This window comes from Phyllosticta citribraziliensis (genome assembly GCF_038025025.1).
Source record: "Phyllosticta citribraziliensis strain CPC 17464 chromosome Unknown J3D65scaffold_15, whole genome shotgun sequence".
NCBI lineage: Eukaryota > Fungi > Ascomycota > Dothideomycetes > Botryosphaeriales > Phyllostictaceae > Phyllosticta > Phyllosticta citribraziliensis.
Window position 1 is genome coordinate 469,832 of NW_027117352.1, and position 12,882 is coordinate 482,713.

General features: G+C 55.4%; 6 protein-coding genes across 6 annotated transcripts; 2 read left to right on the forward strand and 4 right to left on the reverse strand.

Annotated features, from left to right (window-relative positions):
• Window positions 1-62: 62 nt before the first annotated feature.
• On the forward strand, window positions 63-853 carry J3D65DRAFT_672312 (uncharacterized protein; the record flags this gene model as incomplete). Its single annotated transcript, XM_066803478.1, has 2 exons — window positions 63-246; window positions 348-853. The coding sequence occupies 2 exons, from the start codon at window positions 63-65 to the stop codon at window positions 851-853; spliced, it is 690 nt and encodes a 229-aa protein (XP_066650290.1).
• Window positions 854-1,925: 1,072 nt separating this feature from the next.
• J3D65DRAFT_162702 (major facilitator superfamily domain-containing protein) lies at window positions 1,926-4,164 on the reverse strand. The gene is made up of 3 exons (XM_066794180.1): window positions 3,609-4,164; window positions 3,385-3,483; window positions 1,926-3,297 (listed from the first exon to the last, which is right to left on the reverse strand). Exons 1-3 carry the CDS (start codon window positions 3,755-3,757, stop codon window positions 2,010-2,012), a joined length of 1,536 nt encoding a protein of 511 aa, XP_066650291.1. The 5' UTR covers window positions 3,758-4,164; the 3' UTR covers window positions 1,926-2,009.
• A 1,496-nt stretch (window positions 4,165-5,660) lies between these two features.
• On the reverse strand, window positions 5,661-7,460 carry J3D65DRAFT_672314 (S-adenosyl-L-methionine-dependent methyltransferase; the record flags this gene model as incomplete). Its single annotated transcript, XM_066803479.1, has 10 exons — window positions 5,661-5,751; window positions 5,899-6,463; window positions 6,510-6,546; window positions 6,598-6,620; window positions 6,669-6,707; window positions 6,759-6,858; window positions 6,911-6,933; window positions 6,992-7,071; window positions 7,134-7,171; window positions 7,383-7,460. 10 exons carry the CDS (start codon window positions 7,458-7,460, stop codon window positions 5,661-5,663), a joined length of 1,074 nt encoding a protein of 357 aa, XP_066650292.1.
• A 652-nt stretch (window positions 7,461-8,112) lies between these two features.
• Window positions 8,113-8,417, reverse strand: J3D65DRAFT_672315 (conidiation-specific protein; the record flags this gene model as incomplete). The annotated part of the gene is made up of 3 exons (XM_066803480.1): window positions 8,113-8,229; window positions 8,278-8,322; window positions 8,373-8,417. The coding sequence occupies 3 exons, from the start codon at window positions 8,415-8,417 to the stop codon at window positions 8,113-8,115; spliced, it is 207 nt and encodes a 68-aa protein (XP_066650293.1).
• A 392-nt stretch (window positions 8,418-8,809) lies between these two features.
• J3D65DRAFT_561913 (uracil-DNA glycosylase-like protein) lies at window positions 8,810-10,114 on the forward strand (the record flags this gene model as incomplete). Its single annotated transcript, XM_066797536.1, has 3 exons — window positions 8,810-9,171; window positions 9,233-9,692; window positions 10,004-10,114. The coding sequence occupies 3 exons, from the start codon at window positions 8,810-8,812 to the stop codon at window positions 10,112-10,114; spliced, it is 933 nt and encodes a 310-aa protein (XP_066650294.1).
• A 1,072-nt stretch (window positions 10,115-11,186) lies between these two features.
• J3D65DRAFT_641690 (uncharacterized protein) lies at window positions 11,187-12,143 on the reverse strand. The gene is made up of 2 exons (XM_066801910.1): window positions 11,305-12,143; window positions 11,187-11,248 (listed from the first exon to the last, which is right to left on the reverse strand). The coding sequence occupies exon 1, from the start codon at window positions 12,041-12,043 to the stop codon at window positions 11,405-11,407; it is 639 nt and encodes a 212-aa protein (XP_066650295.1). The 5' UTR covers window positions 12,044-12,143; the 3' UTR covers window positions 11,187-11,248; window positions 11,305-11,404.
• Between the last annotated feature and the right edge of the window lie 739 nt (window positions 12,144-12,882).

Sequence of the window (12,882 nt, forward strand, 5' to 3'; positions counted from 1 at the left end):
ACCCACAACCTGCTCTCCAGATCCCTCTCCATCCCACGTCAAGCAGCAATTGAAGCGACACCATGCCCAACGTGACCGAAGACGCCATCATTCCCCTGCGCTCCGGCGTCGACCTCGAGTCGCCCGACAGCCCCGACGCCCAGGCATGGCGCAAGACGCTGGCCATTCTGGCAGAGCAGCCCGGATGCGTGCGCCTAGCCACGGGCCTGCAAGTCGAGAATCCAGACGTGATGCAGATGCTCATTGGTACGCCTGCGTCTCCGCGACCGACCGATGATGTCAACACACCCAATTCGCCCTTGCCCTCCTTCAACACCAACATGGCCAAAGCGCTGACGGACGAATAGAGTGGAACAGCGTCCAAGACCACGCCAACTTCATGGCCGCGCCTGCCTACGAGCCCTTCTTCAACAACGTCAAGGCCATCATGTCGCCGACGGCCGCGCCCACCCTCACCCACCACACCCTCTCCGCGCACGCGTTGTCTCCCTCCGACGCCCCCGTCACCGCGTCGCCCGTCACCGAGCTCGTCTCCTTCTACTTCCCGCCCGACTTCGCCGAAGCCGACTTCGACGAGCCGCTGCAGGTCTTCGCCGACGCCGCCGCCCAGCACGCCCAGGGCCTGCGCGCCTCCGCCCACGGCTGGTCCGTCGAGAGTGACATCGAGCATGCGAGCCTCGCCGCCGCGGGCGGCAAGGGCAAGGTGTGGTTGCTGGTTGTCGGCTGGGATAGCATCGATGCGCATATGGCGTATAGGCAGACGGACGCTTTCCGCGACACGATTGGCGGGTTGAGGGCGAAGGCTAGTGGTGTGGAGATGCACCATGTTGTTTTTAAGGAGTATCAGGGGTAGGCGGCAGTTCGTGCGCAGTTTGAGTGTTTCCTTGTCTTGGATGGGTTTCTTGCGGTATATGAGATTGGTTTTGAAAGCGCCGCAAAATTGATACTGAGCGTTAGTATTCCGTCGTTTGAATGCAACCAACGGCTTCGGCAACATGTAGAGAAGAACACAAACGGCAGGCTTTTTGCGTGGTTTTGGCTCACCGTACCAAAACGCCTTGAAGCAGTCGACAAAGTGCATTTTTGGATTCTCCCAGTTCAACACTAAACGCGTCTTGCCAACAGCCAACCAAGAGCGGGGCCAAACTGCCTTTCTTAGGTTGCCTTCAAATCTCCCGCATGCATATTCTGGTGATGACATCATGGAGACAAAAGATTTGTTACAAAGGATAAGGTTGGACTGACAGACGCACATTGTGGTGGATTTGAGTGGTGTGTCGTCCCTGTAAAAGATAGTTTGCGTGGAGAATTCGCGTGCATTCACAAGCAGCAGATAGACCCCCTTGGAGTGGGCTGCCCAGGATGGATCCGGATGTTGACGCGTGCATATAAAGAACAGTGTCACTGGCACGCCCCGCCCTTCCATCTGCCCGTCCTTACGTGACTCGCCTTCTCTCTTCCGGCTCACTTCCTGTGTATTCATGCCATGTCATGCCTGGCCTACCTCCCAGTCTACCGACCGACCTGTGTACATGTATAAGTACCATGTATGTCAGCTACGTGCAAATATACCAAGCTACACCACATCACACCATTCGGCTACCTTTTATCAGCCGCGGGCGTGAAAGTCAGCGTGAGGGTCTGACAATGAGAGAAAGAGCGAAGATTATCAGGGTGGAAATGGTATGGCGTGGAACAGACTGCACGAGAACAAACTGCACGAGAACAGACAACTTTTCAGTACTTCTCCTGAGTTTGAAACAACCTATCACGCCCTCTTTTGTCTGGTCTACTGTACATAATTCATGCAGTGCCTACGCAGATCACAGGACGAGAGGATGAAAGACAGGGAACGATTGTAAAAGTACATGCATTTTTCTAGTGGGAAATGGTCAAGCAAGCAAGCAAGGGGTATTATAGACATGACACATGACGGGGGGCCTCCGGTGACTTTTCCCCTGAGATACATCCGCACCCCCTTCCCCTTCTCCTTTTCCTTCTCCTTTTCCTTACCGCCCCCCAACCTGCCCGCTCGGCAGCGGCCTCACCCACACAACCGCCACACTAATCGCCATACTAATGACGCCAATAATCCAAAAGCAGCTGGCGTAGTCCTTGCCGTGGTACCTGAAAATGATGGCAAACACGATGCCGCCCAGGTTGCCGGCCGCGCCCGTCACGCCGCTGACGATGCCGTTGGCGTACGGGTGCACGTGCGGCACCAGCGCGAAGTTCAGCCCGTTGGCGCCCTCGAGGAAGAAGGCCGCCCCCGCCACGAGCCCGAACATGGTGCTCTTGTCCTTGGGGTCGAGTGCGCCGATGATGATCAGGAACGCGCCCATAAGCACGATGTAGCTGTGGAGGAGCAGTTTCTTGGCCCACAGGCTGCCGCCCGTCGAGCGGTAGGCCACGTCGGATGCCACGCCGCCCAGCGGGCGGAACACGGCGTTGAGCAGGCCGAACATGGCGGCCCAGTTGCCGCGGTCCTGCAGCGAGAGCGACGGGAAGTTGACCGCGTAGTAGTTGCTCAGGATGCTGTTGATGCTGAGCTCGGCGCCGAAGCTGCAGAAGTAGCACGCGGCGAGGACGAGCGTGGCGGGGGAGAAGGTCACGGCGAGGGCCTCGCGGAGGGTCGGTTTTTGGATCACTTCCGACGCGGCGGCTTCGAGCGTCGACGTGGACAGGTTGTTGACGTCTGTCGCCGAGGCTTCGACGTCGGGCGTCTCTTTTGCGTCTTTGGTGGCCCCCTTTTCGGACGAGTTCGAGGGGGTGTGGGTTCCGTTGAGGGTTGGTGTCGCACTGATGCCCCCTGGTACTTTGACAATGTTGGAGCCCCCAGTTTGATGCACAACCAGATTCCGGTCTTCCCATTTGCCTGTAGGACAGTCGGGGCATAGCAGAAGTAGGGCGATTGCCGTGGTTGTGATCAAAATTCCCGGAACCACAAAACTCACCCTCCACGCCACGTGTGGCCGCAACCCATCATCGACAAGACTCTCGTAGATCGACACCATAGCAAAAAAAGTAATGCCGCCCCCAGAATTTCCTAGTCCACCGGTTAATGAGTTGGCTGTACCGACAATGTTCTTGTCGAAGAAGCCCGTGGTCCATACCTGGCAGGGGACGAAGCTCCCACCAAGTATACCGACGAAAAACCGGAGAACCAGCAGTCCAGAAGCATTGTAGACGGCGCCAGCAAGGAAAGTAGGGACGGCGCCAATCAGGAGGCATCCGGCAAAGGTCCAGCGGGGCCCGAATCGATCGCACGCCGTGCCGGCAACGAGCCGCACCAGGAGTCTGTGGGGAAAACGACGATCAGCACACAAGCTTTTTTCCCTCTAAAAGGGATCGCCGGGGCCGACGACGGAGGGGAGCTTAACGCACGTGGCAACCAGGGCTATAATGTTCGAGTTGGCTATCTCCACCTGCGAGAGCCCGAGGTCTGCCTTGATAATATCGCTGAGGAGTGGCGGGAAGGCATACCTTTTTTGGTAATATTAACAGGTTAGCGAGTAGGCAGACAGAGAGATAAGTGGCGGGGATGGGGAGCAGGGGGTGCCGCGGTGTTGGGGCGGAGCGGAGTCCGCCAGGTGGGTGTAAATACTGACCACGACCAAAAGGCAATCATGAAGCCGAACCACGAGAAGAAGAAGACGCGGCCATAGAGGTTGAAGGGGTTGAGCGCAGGGATGGAGCGGGCCTTGTGGTTAAGAGGGTTGACGGCGGGCGCCCGATATAGCAACGAGAGGTCGAACATGGTGTTTGACCCGAACGAGCTGCTGTTGCCGGAACTTTTTGTATGTTGGATGGGACTCTGGACAAGGTGGTCTGACAGCAGCAGGAGAGAAGAGCTGGACAACGACGTCTGTGCTAAGTGGCCACGCTTCCGGGCCTAAATAGATGATCTGAGCGTGTCGTAGAGCATGGCGTGCGTTGCAACAGATGGACTCATGTATCTGGATGAAGCATCTCCGGTTTGGCTACCTCATGGCATCCGAGCAGTATGTCCGCGGGCTCTCAGTACTCGCTCAAGACCCCGGCAGCCACGAGGTTCGGCTGTGCAGTCGTGCAGTCTTGGAGGGCAAGGAAAAGCAAAATTCGGCGAGCTGAGTGGGCGAGGGCGTCCGTGCTGAGGGACTACTGATAAGGAGCCGTTGTACCAAGGGACCGCGGGAGAGCCATCCACCCCCAGACTGCGCTTGGGATACCCCTTCTGCAGGCGGCGCTCATTGACGTCGTCTTCAGATCTCCAGGCTTATCTCTCGCTCGACCTCTATACCCCTGCGTGCAATGAGCAGTAGCGTGTCGGAACCTTATCAGTTGGCCCAGTCAGCCAATTTCAAACCGCATCAAGAAGCTCTCGACAGCCCTTCTCCGCGGTGTTGACTGTCGACAGCTTGGACTCGGGATCGAAGTTTGAGAGAATGATTTTAATGGAGCCGATGCTGTCAATGCCTTGCCATCATGACCGGCAACCACGAGCAGATGCCGCGGAGCGCGCCTTGTTTTGACTGGCTTTTGGACGCGTTGCTTTACGGATCGGTTTTTAGCTAGGACTGAATTGACTGGTCCTAATCCGTCAAAAAGCTGCTGTTGGCAGTATTCTCAGGGCGAATCCGTGGTGGCCGTTTGGGAATGCAGACCTGATTGCAAGGCACGCAGGGAATGATGAGGTTGCCAGAGGCGCCGTCGTCGTCGGCATCGGTTAGCTTCCGCTTTGGCGTGGGATTCGACGGGAGCGGCAGGAAACCCTTATCTCTGGGCGCTATCATCCAATGAGCAACCTAGAGATGACCCTGGTCGACAAGCTCTCCCGGCTGGCTATCATGTCACGTGTCAACCACGTCGGACTGTTTGTTGTTCATGACTGTCTATGTTGATACGTTTTAACGCAGCTTGCTGAGTTGTCTGCGAACTGCATCAGTGTCTTTCTTGTGCATCGTGGAGTGTGGCGAACGACAAACGCAGAGAAGGAATCAAACCTTGTTCTAGCAAACGATTGTTAACTCTTTACCTTACCACTGTTCAAAAGACACTGTTTCGGATCCAGCCTACAGGCGTTACGTGGAATTCAAAACATCTCCATGCAAGACGAGTGAGGCGGGAAAACAGGTAAAACGTCTGTCGTTATTCTGATAGTTGACCAATTGCAACATACTTGGAAAATGAGACAAACTCATGACAGCCGAAATACCAAGCAGAGTCCGATAAGATAATCTTGGAAACACGCCAGTAAGGCCCAAGGCGGACATGTGGACCGTCTCTGCTTACAGTCCCGCCGTACAGCGCATCTCAAGAACAGATGACTTGAAGCCGCCCTTTTCCGCGCCCACGGACTGACATGCTCGCTGGTTTGAGATGAAGGAAGGAAAAAAATCAAGAGTCGAGGTTGAGGGCCCACCGGAAGGAGTCCCACCGAAAATGTAGATCAAGAACAGACATGTCCGCGGACCAAACTGCCTTGCCCCGCCAGTTCACGACGGCGGAGCAATTCTCCAAACAAACCCATCTCCAGCGCCATGCACATGTCGAAACGAATTGATCATTACATCGTCGTCATCATGAGTTTTGGCATGGCCGTTCCGTCGTCAAAAAAAAAAAAAAAAGGACTGCCCGCAGTCTCGCCACCATGGGAGCTCGGGTTTGTCACGAGACAAGGCTCATGCCCGTGGCGCGTTCGAGTCAGCCGCGGCGGCTACAGTCTCTGCTCCCAATTCCCAAGACTGGGGCTTGCGGCCCCAAACGACGTACCTGTGTCGAGCCGCGGAGTTAGCAAAAAAGGGTCTGGAGGCGGCAAACGCTGACCCACGCTGGCCCAAGAGCGTGGCGTCAGTCTCGGGAGCACTTGGGACGCCGACGGCGAGCAAGGCTCATGTAAATGTTTTGGTCATGGCTTACATTTTGTGATAGGCGTGCACGTTGCGGTCGGAAATGGCTTTTCGCACTTGGACGAGGTAGACTTCGATTTCTTCCTTGGTCCAACCAAGGCCCCGATGGAACCACGCAAGAGTAAATGCCTGGAGGCCTTCGAGCAGACCGTTCTCGTTGAAGCGGCCCAACATCTTGAGTTGAGGGTCCTTGGGCCAGGGGTTGATAGGAAGTTTGAAAACTTCTTCGTGGATGTCGACAAAGCCTTGCTGTTCATACCAACGCTTCAATTTGTTGGCAATCCGAAGAGGCCTTCCGATGTTCATGGCTGCGCTGTCTTGCGTTCGTGTCCACTCCATGAATGGAAAGTCGTCGCTCATGGTGCCGTCGTCACAGTAGAGCGTCGGATACACTTCCTGCGATTCCATCCAACCTCCAGGCTTCAAGTATCGATACGACTTGCGAATCACGTCTCGAAAGTCTTCAAAGCATCCCAACAGCAGTCTCGTGTGGATGTAGTCGTACGTGTCGGGCTGGATCAACCAGTCGTCCTCTGCGGCGTCGTCAATGATGAATTGCACATTCTCCGGTACCCCTGGATTCTTGTCAGATACAAGTTCGACAGCAATCACGATACGCACATTCTGGCTGTATAGGAGACAAGTCTGTGCCCGTCACCTGCGGCCAAGATTAGCAACTGGTTACGCCCACCAAAGCCACCGCTCCTACTTCGCAATCTGGAAATTCGTTCGCTAGAGTCGTCAGCAAAGCGAGTCGAATGGGGATGCGGGTTGTTGTACCCATCTCTACAGCCCATTTGCCCGTCCCGGTGCCAACGTCTGGCGCACATGTCAGTACCGAGTGGCCGGTCGCATGGTGGGGCAAGGTACCAAGTATCTTTCTCGGGTTTTGCAGAGGGGCAAAGTAGTTGCGCATTCCAAAGAGAATTTTGAGAAGCTCATGTTGAAGCTCGAGTCGCTCTCTTTCGGGCTACGGGGGGGGGATGTCAGATTGGCAAGGTGGCGGGACTTGGTCTCTATACCTCGTCGTTAGGGTACAAGTAGGCTACAAGGCATCGTTAGTCGTAGAATCGTCAGGAAAGATGGAAATGGGCGTGACTGACAACCCGCTGCATGACGATGATAAGTTCTCCCGTTTTCGCGAATGTAGTCGTAAATGTCGTCGCGGACCGATTCAGTGTTGCTAGGCAGCGTCAACGAAACAACGGCACTTGTCGGTGGACGATGACGAGAGCGACGGCTCACCTTTCCCAGTTCTCTTCTCTCGACGAAGAGCTGTCGGCCTGTTTGAAATGGCATCTTAGCAGACGAGATTTGGCAGCGCAGGGCGAGTGCGACAAAGGGCAAAAGGGCAGGATCGCAACAGTGCGGGGAACGACGAGGGCGACGATCAATGGCGCGATTGCAGAGGTGACGATCGAGAGCAGAGCACAATGGCAAAGGACGAAGCAGAAGGAAAGACAGAGATATGGATGGAGAGAGAGAATGGAATACCTCGAGGAGATTGTTGGCCATGTTTTCACGACAATGGCGATTCCCAGTGTGCTGGCTCGGCCCAGTGGTCTGGGTCATGGCGGCGCGGAGCCGAATTGCTGGGTAGTGGTGGCCTTTTTGCTTATTCAGCCAAAGTCGTGCCCTGTGGCCCTGCGGGTCGAGTGCCACTCCACCGCACAGCAGCCACCTCCCATCTTCACCTCCGTGCAACCACCTGGCCCCTGACCACTGCAGCGCCCGCATCTGCCACTCATTCCCTTCAACAATCGACTCCATCGACCTCCATCTCCACGTTCCTATCCGAATCGCCAAACCCCTCTCCTGACCCGGACGTCCCCTCACCCACTTGGCTCTGCCGGCCGTCGTACGACAAGTCAACAACATCCACGAGACCGCGTGCTGACTCGGATTCACGTCGTACCAGTCGCCGTCCTTGCTTCGATGCAAGCCCTGTCATCTCAGCCCAGTCTCATCACAAAACACAAAGACTCCATTTCATTCCCTACTTGAGCTGTCTCTGAGATGCTCTTGATCGTTCCGTCGTAAAAGGCTGATCCGTGTGGACCACATCGTCAATCGTCCATGCAAAGCAGCACTCAGTGGATTCCGCCCTTGTGACCGGCCTCCTTGGCCTCGGCGCTACCCTTGACAAAGGTGCCATCGTCGCGACGTCCGCTCTCGCCCTCAGCCTTGTCCAAGTCAGCAGCCGGATCGTCATGTTGTGCGCGTTTCAACTTGCCAGTTCGCCGTGGGCGTGCAGGCCTCCAATGTGACCCGCGTCCTTGGCAGCGTGGCTGCCCTTCATGAAGGTTCCATCGAGGTTACGGCCGGTGGGGGCAGAGTCCTCCTTCACAAGGGTTAGTGAGGATCGAGGCATCGGGGTCGCTGTTCATACCGGGTGGTGGGCAATGTGGCCGCCCTTGGCCGCCGCCTGCTTGACCTGGATTAGGTCAGTAAGTGGATAGGTGAGGGACAGCATGGGTGACAGACATCCTCAGTAGGACGGTTAGCAAAGTTGCCGGGGTTGTCAGACATGGTTGATGGAAGTTGTAGTAGGATTGTGAGAGTGATTTGGCAGTGGAATTGATGGAGATGTCGGGGCAAAGTGAGGTGTTTGGTTGACGAGCAGCAGAGGCATGAAACTTGTTTATATGCCTGGCTACGCGACTTCCCCATCAAATGCCTCCAAACAAGCTGGCAGCCAACTCGCAAGCAAACATGCTGATAGTTGCCATATCCCGTAGCTGTGACGTAGGCGTTGGCATGGATATCCAGGCAGTCGACCTGCCAGCGCCGCAGAGTGCCCATAGCTTCACTTCGGCTTCACGCGAGTACGCGCGACGCGTTCCCTCTCTGTGCTCCTCACCCCGCGTCGTCCCCCGTCACTCAGCAACATCAACCACCAATCATCCAACCCACTCGCCATCATGTCACTCAAGCGCAAGGCAGCAGACGCCGTCGCCGCCGAGGTCAAGAAGCCCAAAGCCAATGGCAGCATCACATCCTTCTTCGGTCCTCCCAAATCCGTCTCGACGTCCACCACCGCGTCATCGACCGACCCGGCCAAAGCACCACCATCCAAATTCGACAAGGAAAAATGGCTCGGTACCTTGAACGACGAGCAAAAGGACCTGCTGAAGCTGGAGATTGACACGCTGCACGAGAGCTGGCTCGCACACTTGAAGGAGGAAATCACGTCGTCAGAGTTCCTCAACTTGAAGCGCTTCATCAAGAAGGAAAGGGATTCGGGCAAGACAATTTTTCCACCTGAAAAGGACGTCTACTCATGGTAAGGTTCTCCAGGCGGCAGCCCATAGACGCGATTCAACCTCTGACTCTTTCGCATCCAGGTCGCGCCACACGCCTCTCAACACGGTCAAGGCCGTGATTCTCGGACAAGACCCTTACCACAACCACAACCAAGCGCATGGCCTCTGCTTCTCCGTGAGGCCACCGACCCCCGCGCCTCCCTCTCTCAAAAACATGTACATTGCGCTGAAGAAGGACTACCCGTCGTTCGAGGCGCCGCCGAACAAGGGCGGCTTGCTGACGCCTTGGGCCGACCGCGGCGTGCTGCTGCTCAACACGTGTCTGACGGTGCGCGCGCACGAGGCCAACTCGCACAGTGGCAAGGGCTGGGAGCGCTTCACGCAAAAGGTCATTGACACCGTCAACCGCACGCGCTCCAACGGCGTCGTCTTCTTGGCCTGGGGCAACCCGGCGCAGGGCCGCGTCAAGAGCATCAACGCGCAGAAGCACCTGGTGCTCAAAAGCGTACATCCGAGCCCACTGAGTGCGTCGAGAGGCTTTGTAAGTACCCACAACCCTTTCCTGTCTTTGATCCCTGTCCAGTGATGAGGTGGATCATGCTCTACGACCCCGATCCGCCATTCAGATACTGCTGAGGTTGCGCTGCGTCCTGCTTCACTCTTTCACATCAGCCATCTTGAGTTCTCTGTGTTTGTGCCTCTGGCAACGTAACCGGGCGCGCGGATGGTCTGACGAGTGACGGGACGCTGCGCATCAACCATGATTTCAGCTTAGAGAGCTCTGAGGACACCCTTCGCTCTCGTCTTCTCGCGGAAAAAAGTGAGCATTCGCTGACTTGTGGACTCGAACAGTTTGACTGCGGCCACTTCAAAAAGACAAACGAGTGGCTCAAGCAGCGCTACGGCGAAACCGGTCCCATCGACTGGAACCTCAACGTCCCGCCCGAGAAGGCGGGCGTTTAATCGACCACTGAAGCGAAGAACAAACGGACCAAGGTCTCTAAATCCTTCCGGACGACTCGTCCCTTTTCTCTTTTCCTTGGTTTCTCCTCTTTTTCCTTCTTCCGCCTTTACTTTTTCTTCTCTCTCTTTCTCCTTGGGATCAATGTTTCTTTTTCACCTTCTCTACAAAAAGTGATGTCTCTTTCACTGCAACAAAATGACGCAAGACCAAATGGAATGGAATGGACAGGCCATCGTGCAAATGGATGCAAGCAAGCAAGCAAAAAAAGAATAGAAAGAGCGCATGAAACGAACTCACATGCTACAACCAAATCCTCACACCGAGGCCGGCCTCGAATTGGATGGATGCGGTGGATTCAGTGTACGTAATCATCGCGCCCTTCTCGCGCGAAGACGAATGTCAACGAGACAACAAGTATCAGGATTGTTGACGCCAGTTCTCAAGATGTGGACGTGACGCTAAACGACCGCTCCTTAGTTGTAGCCTCCTCCCTCTCCCCAAGTCTACATACAGTGCCTTCATTACGCCATCTATCGGCGTAAAAAGTCCCAACAGCCTGGGCTATCAGTGTCTCCCCTCTCTTCTGGGGGTTTCTCCTTGCTTGTCTTGTCATCTTCCAAGCAAGCTCCATGGCCTCATCTACAGGAGTGAATGTCGATGAGACGACGACTGCACATCCGCCTGACTAATGACACCGCGCCCATGTTTCCGTTCAGGAAGCAGTCATCTATTGTAGCTGTCACGCTCGGGGAGCAGTCGTACAGCGCGCCAATTGCGCGGACGCACCGAGGGGCAATACAACAAGCAGATCGCGGACGAGGTCCTCTTCACCACGACGCCGGATTGCTTCATAGCCCGAGAGAGCATGTTTCCGAGGCATGACGACTAGGCAGCATCCACGCATGGATCTTGGATTCGCACCAAGAGACTAAAATGCCTACCAACAAAACAACGTTTTCAGCACTGGTTGCGCGAGTAGTGAGGCCGAGCGCTGCTTAACAGCATTAGATCTCAGCAAGCTACTCTACGAATCCGCACCAAGTGGATGGGACAGTGTCAAACTGGGGTACCACGATTTTCGGGAAATCTCAATTTCCCTCGTCTGCGTTGGAATGCTCCGGAAGTCACCCAAGGTAAAATCCGAGGCCATTAAGAAAAAGGACAATTACTAACCAATCTATTTATACAGCTCGTCTCAGTAATACCAATACGGATTGAGTAAGACTAAGCAGAGTCAACAGACCTGAACAACCCAGGGCCGCCAGAGTAATACGCCCTTCTCATGACGACTATTGACGACGAGACAATCGTTGTGCCTCTTCGCCTAATTCAATTTGGCTCAAGCCCAGTTTGGGATTATACCTATGATAGGCCCACAATGAACGCTGGACTGCGGTTCTCCAACGTCCTCGTACGACAGGCCAAGAATGGAGGCAAAGAATGGAGGCAAAGAATGGAGAAAGCACATGGAGAAACTCAAGGGAGCGCCGGTCCTCATCTGTCAAGATGTTATCCCGCTCATGCGCCTGGCCAATGGCACTACGCCAATGTATACTCCGAGAGTATTCAACCACCTGTTCGTCTTGAGTGTCGTGGAGAACCGCAACACCAATCGGGAGCCCACCGGTCCCCGATTCAGCGATCTCGGCATCCTCGTCGACGAGCCACTGGACGTGGCACACGGGCTGCAACAGACACAAGGCACTGCGGAGCTCAAGCTTTCTGAAACTCTCCCAGTGGATGACTTTGAAATCCAGGAACCTGCTGACTTCATCGTCCCGCAAATTGATACATCCGGAGCCATGGAGGAGATTGACGACGAAGTCGTCGACGCAAGACTCGTAAGGTTCACCGAGAATGATCACCAGACTGGCCACCGCAGAGAGGAGCGTACAGAGAGGTGAACTCCTCGAGGAACAGCAGGCCATCCGAGATGATGACGACGACGACGAGGAAAGTCCCAGCGAGGACGACGGCTCCGAAGAGGATCAGGATCAGCCCTTTAAAAGATCTTGGCCAGCTACGTAGGCCACACCGTCCCTGGTGCGCTCCAATGAGCAAGGTCACGACGGGACAAACGTATACGCTGCGTATATCGACCGCCGCCGTGCCTGGCAGTCCGTCTGGAGCTGCTCATGTGGACGAGCAGAGGGCAGTCTCAGTTGGACCTTCCATCATCAGTGCATGCACAGCATGTTGCAGGACGCCGATTCGCTAGGCATGCAAGTTGCAAAGCTCGAACTTGAGCTGAACGCAGGCGGGCTCGACGAGGAATATTTTGACCACTTCACACAGTTGAAAGGTTGCGGGCTGTTGAGGGGGACGAGGGCGGGCTGATAGATGCTGAATTTCTATCGCTACCCATGCCGTGCGCGCCTATCCCCGTCCAAGTACGGAATAACGATTCGCGACATCAAGAGTGCCAGAGTTTGCGCACATCATTCTGCCGCTTGCACGGGCACTCCTAAGGAGCAGTCGTCCTCTATAACAGACACGCTCAGGGAGCAGTCATCCACTATGACACGCACGTCTAGGGAGCATTCATCCGCCGCATCAGTTACGCCTACAAGAGTGTCTGTCAGTGGTCACATGAACAGTGGTGGTATGCCTGGTCCTTCGTTTCAATCAACCTCTTATGTCGTACGTGCTCTTCAAAGGTGCGGTGTTCTGTCCTGGCGCCACCTTTGTAGATGGCCTTGCAGTGGCCACATCGAATCTGCTGATCTTTCGCTGGCATGTGACGCAGAGCATGGAAAAATCGCTTGCA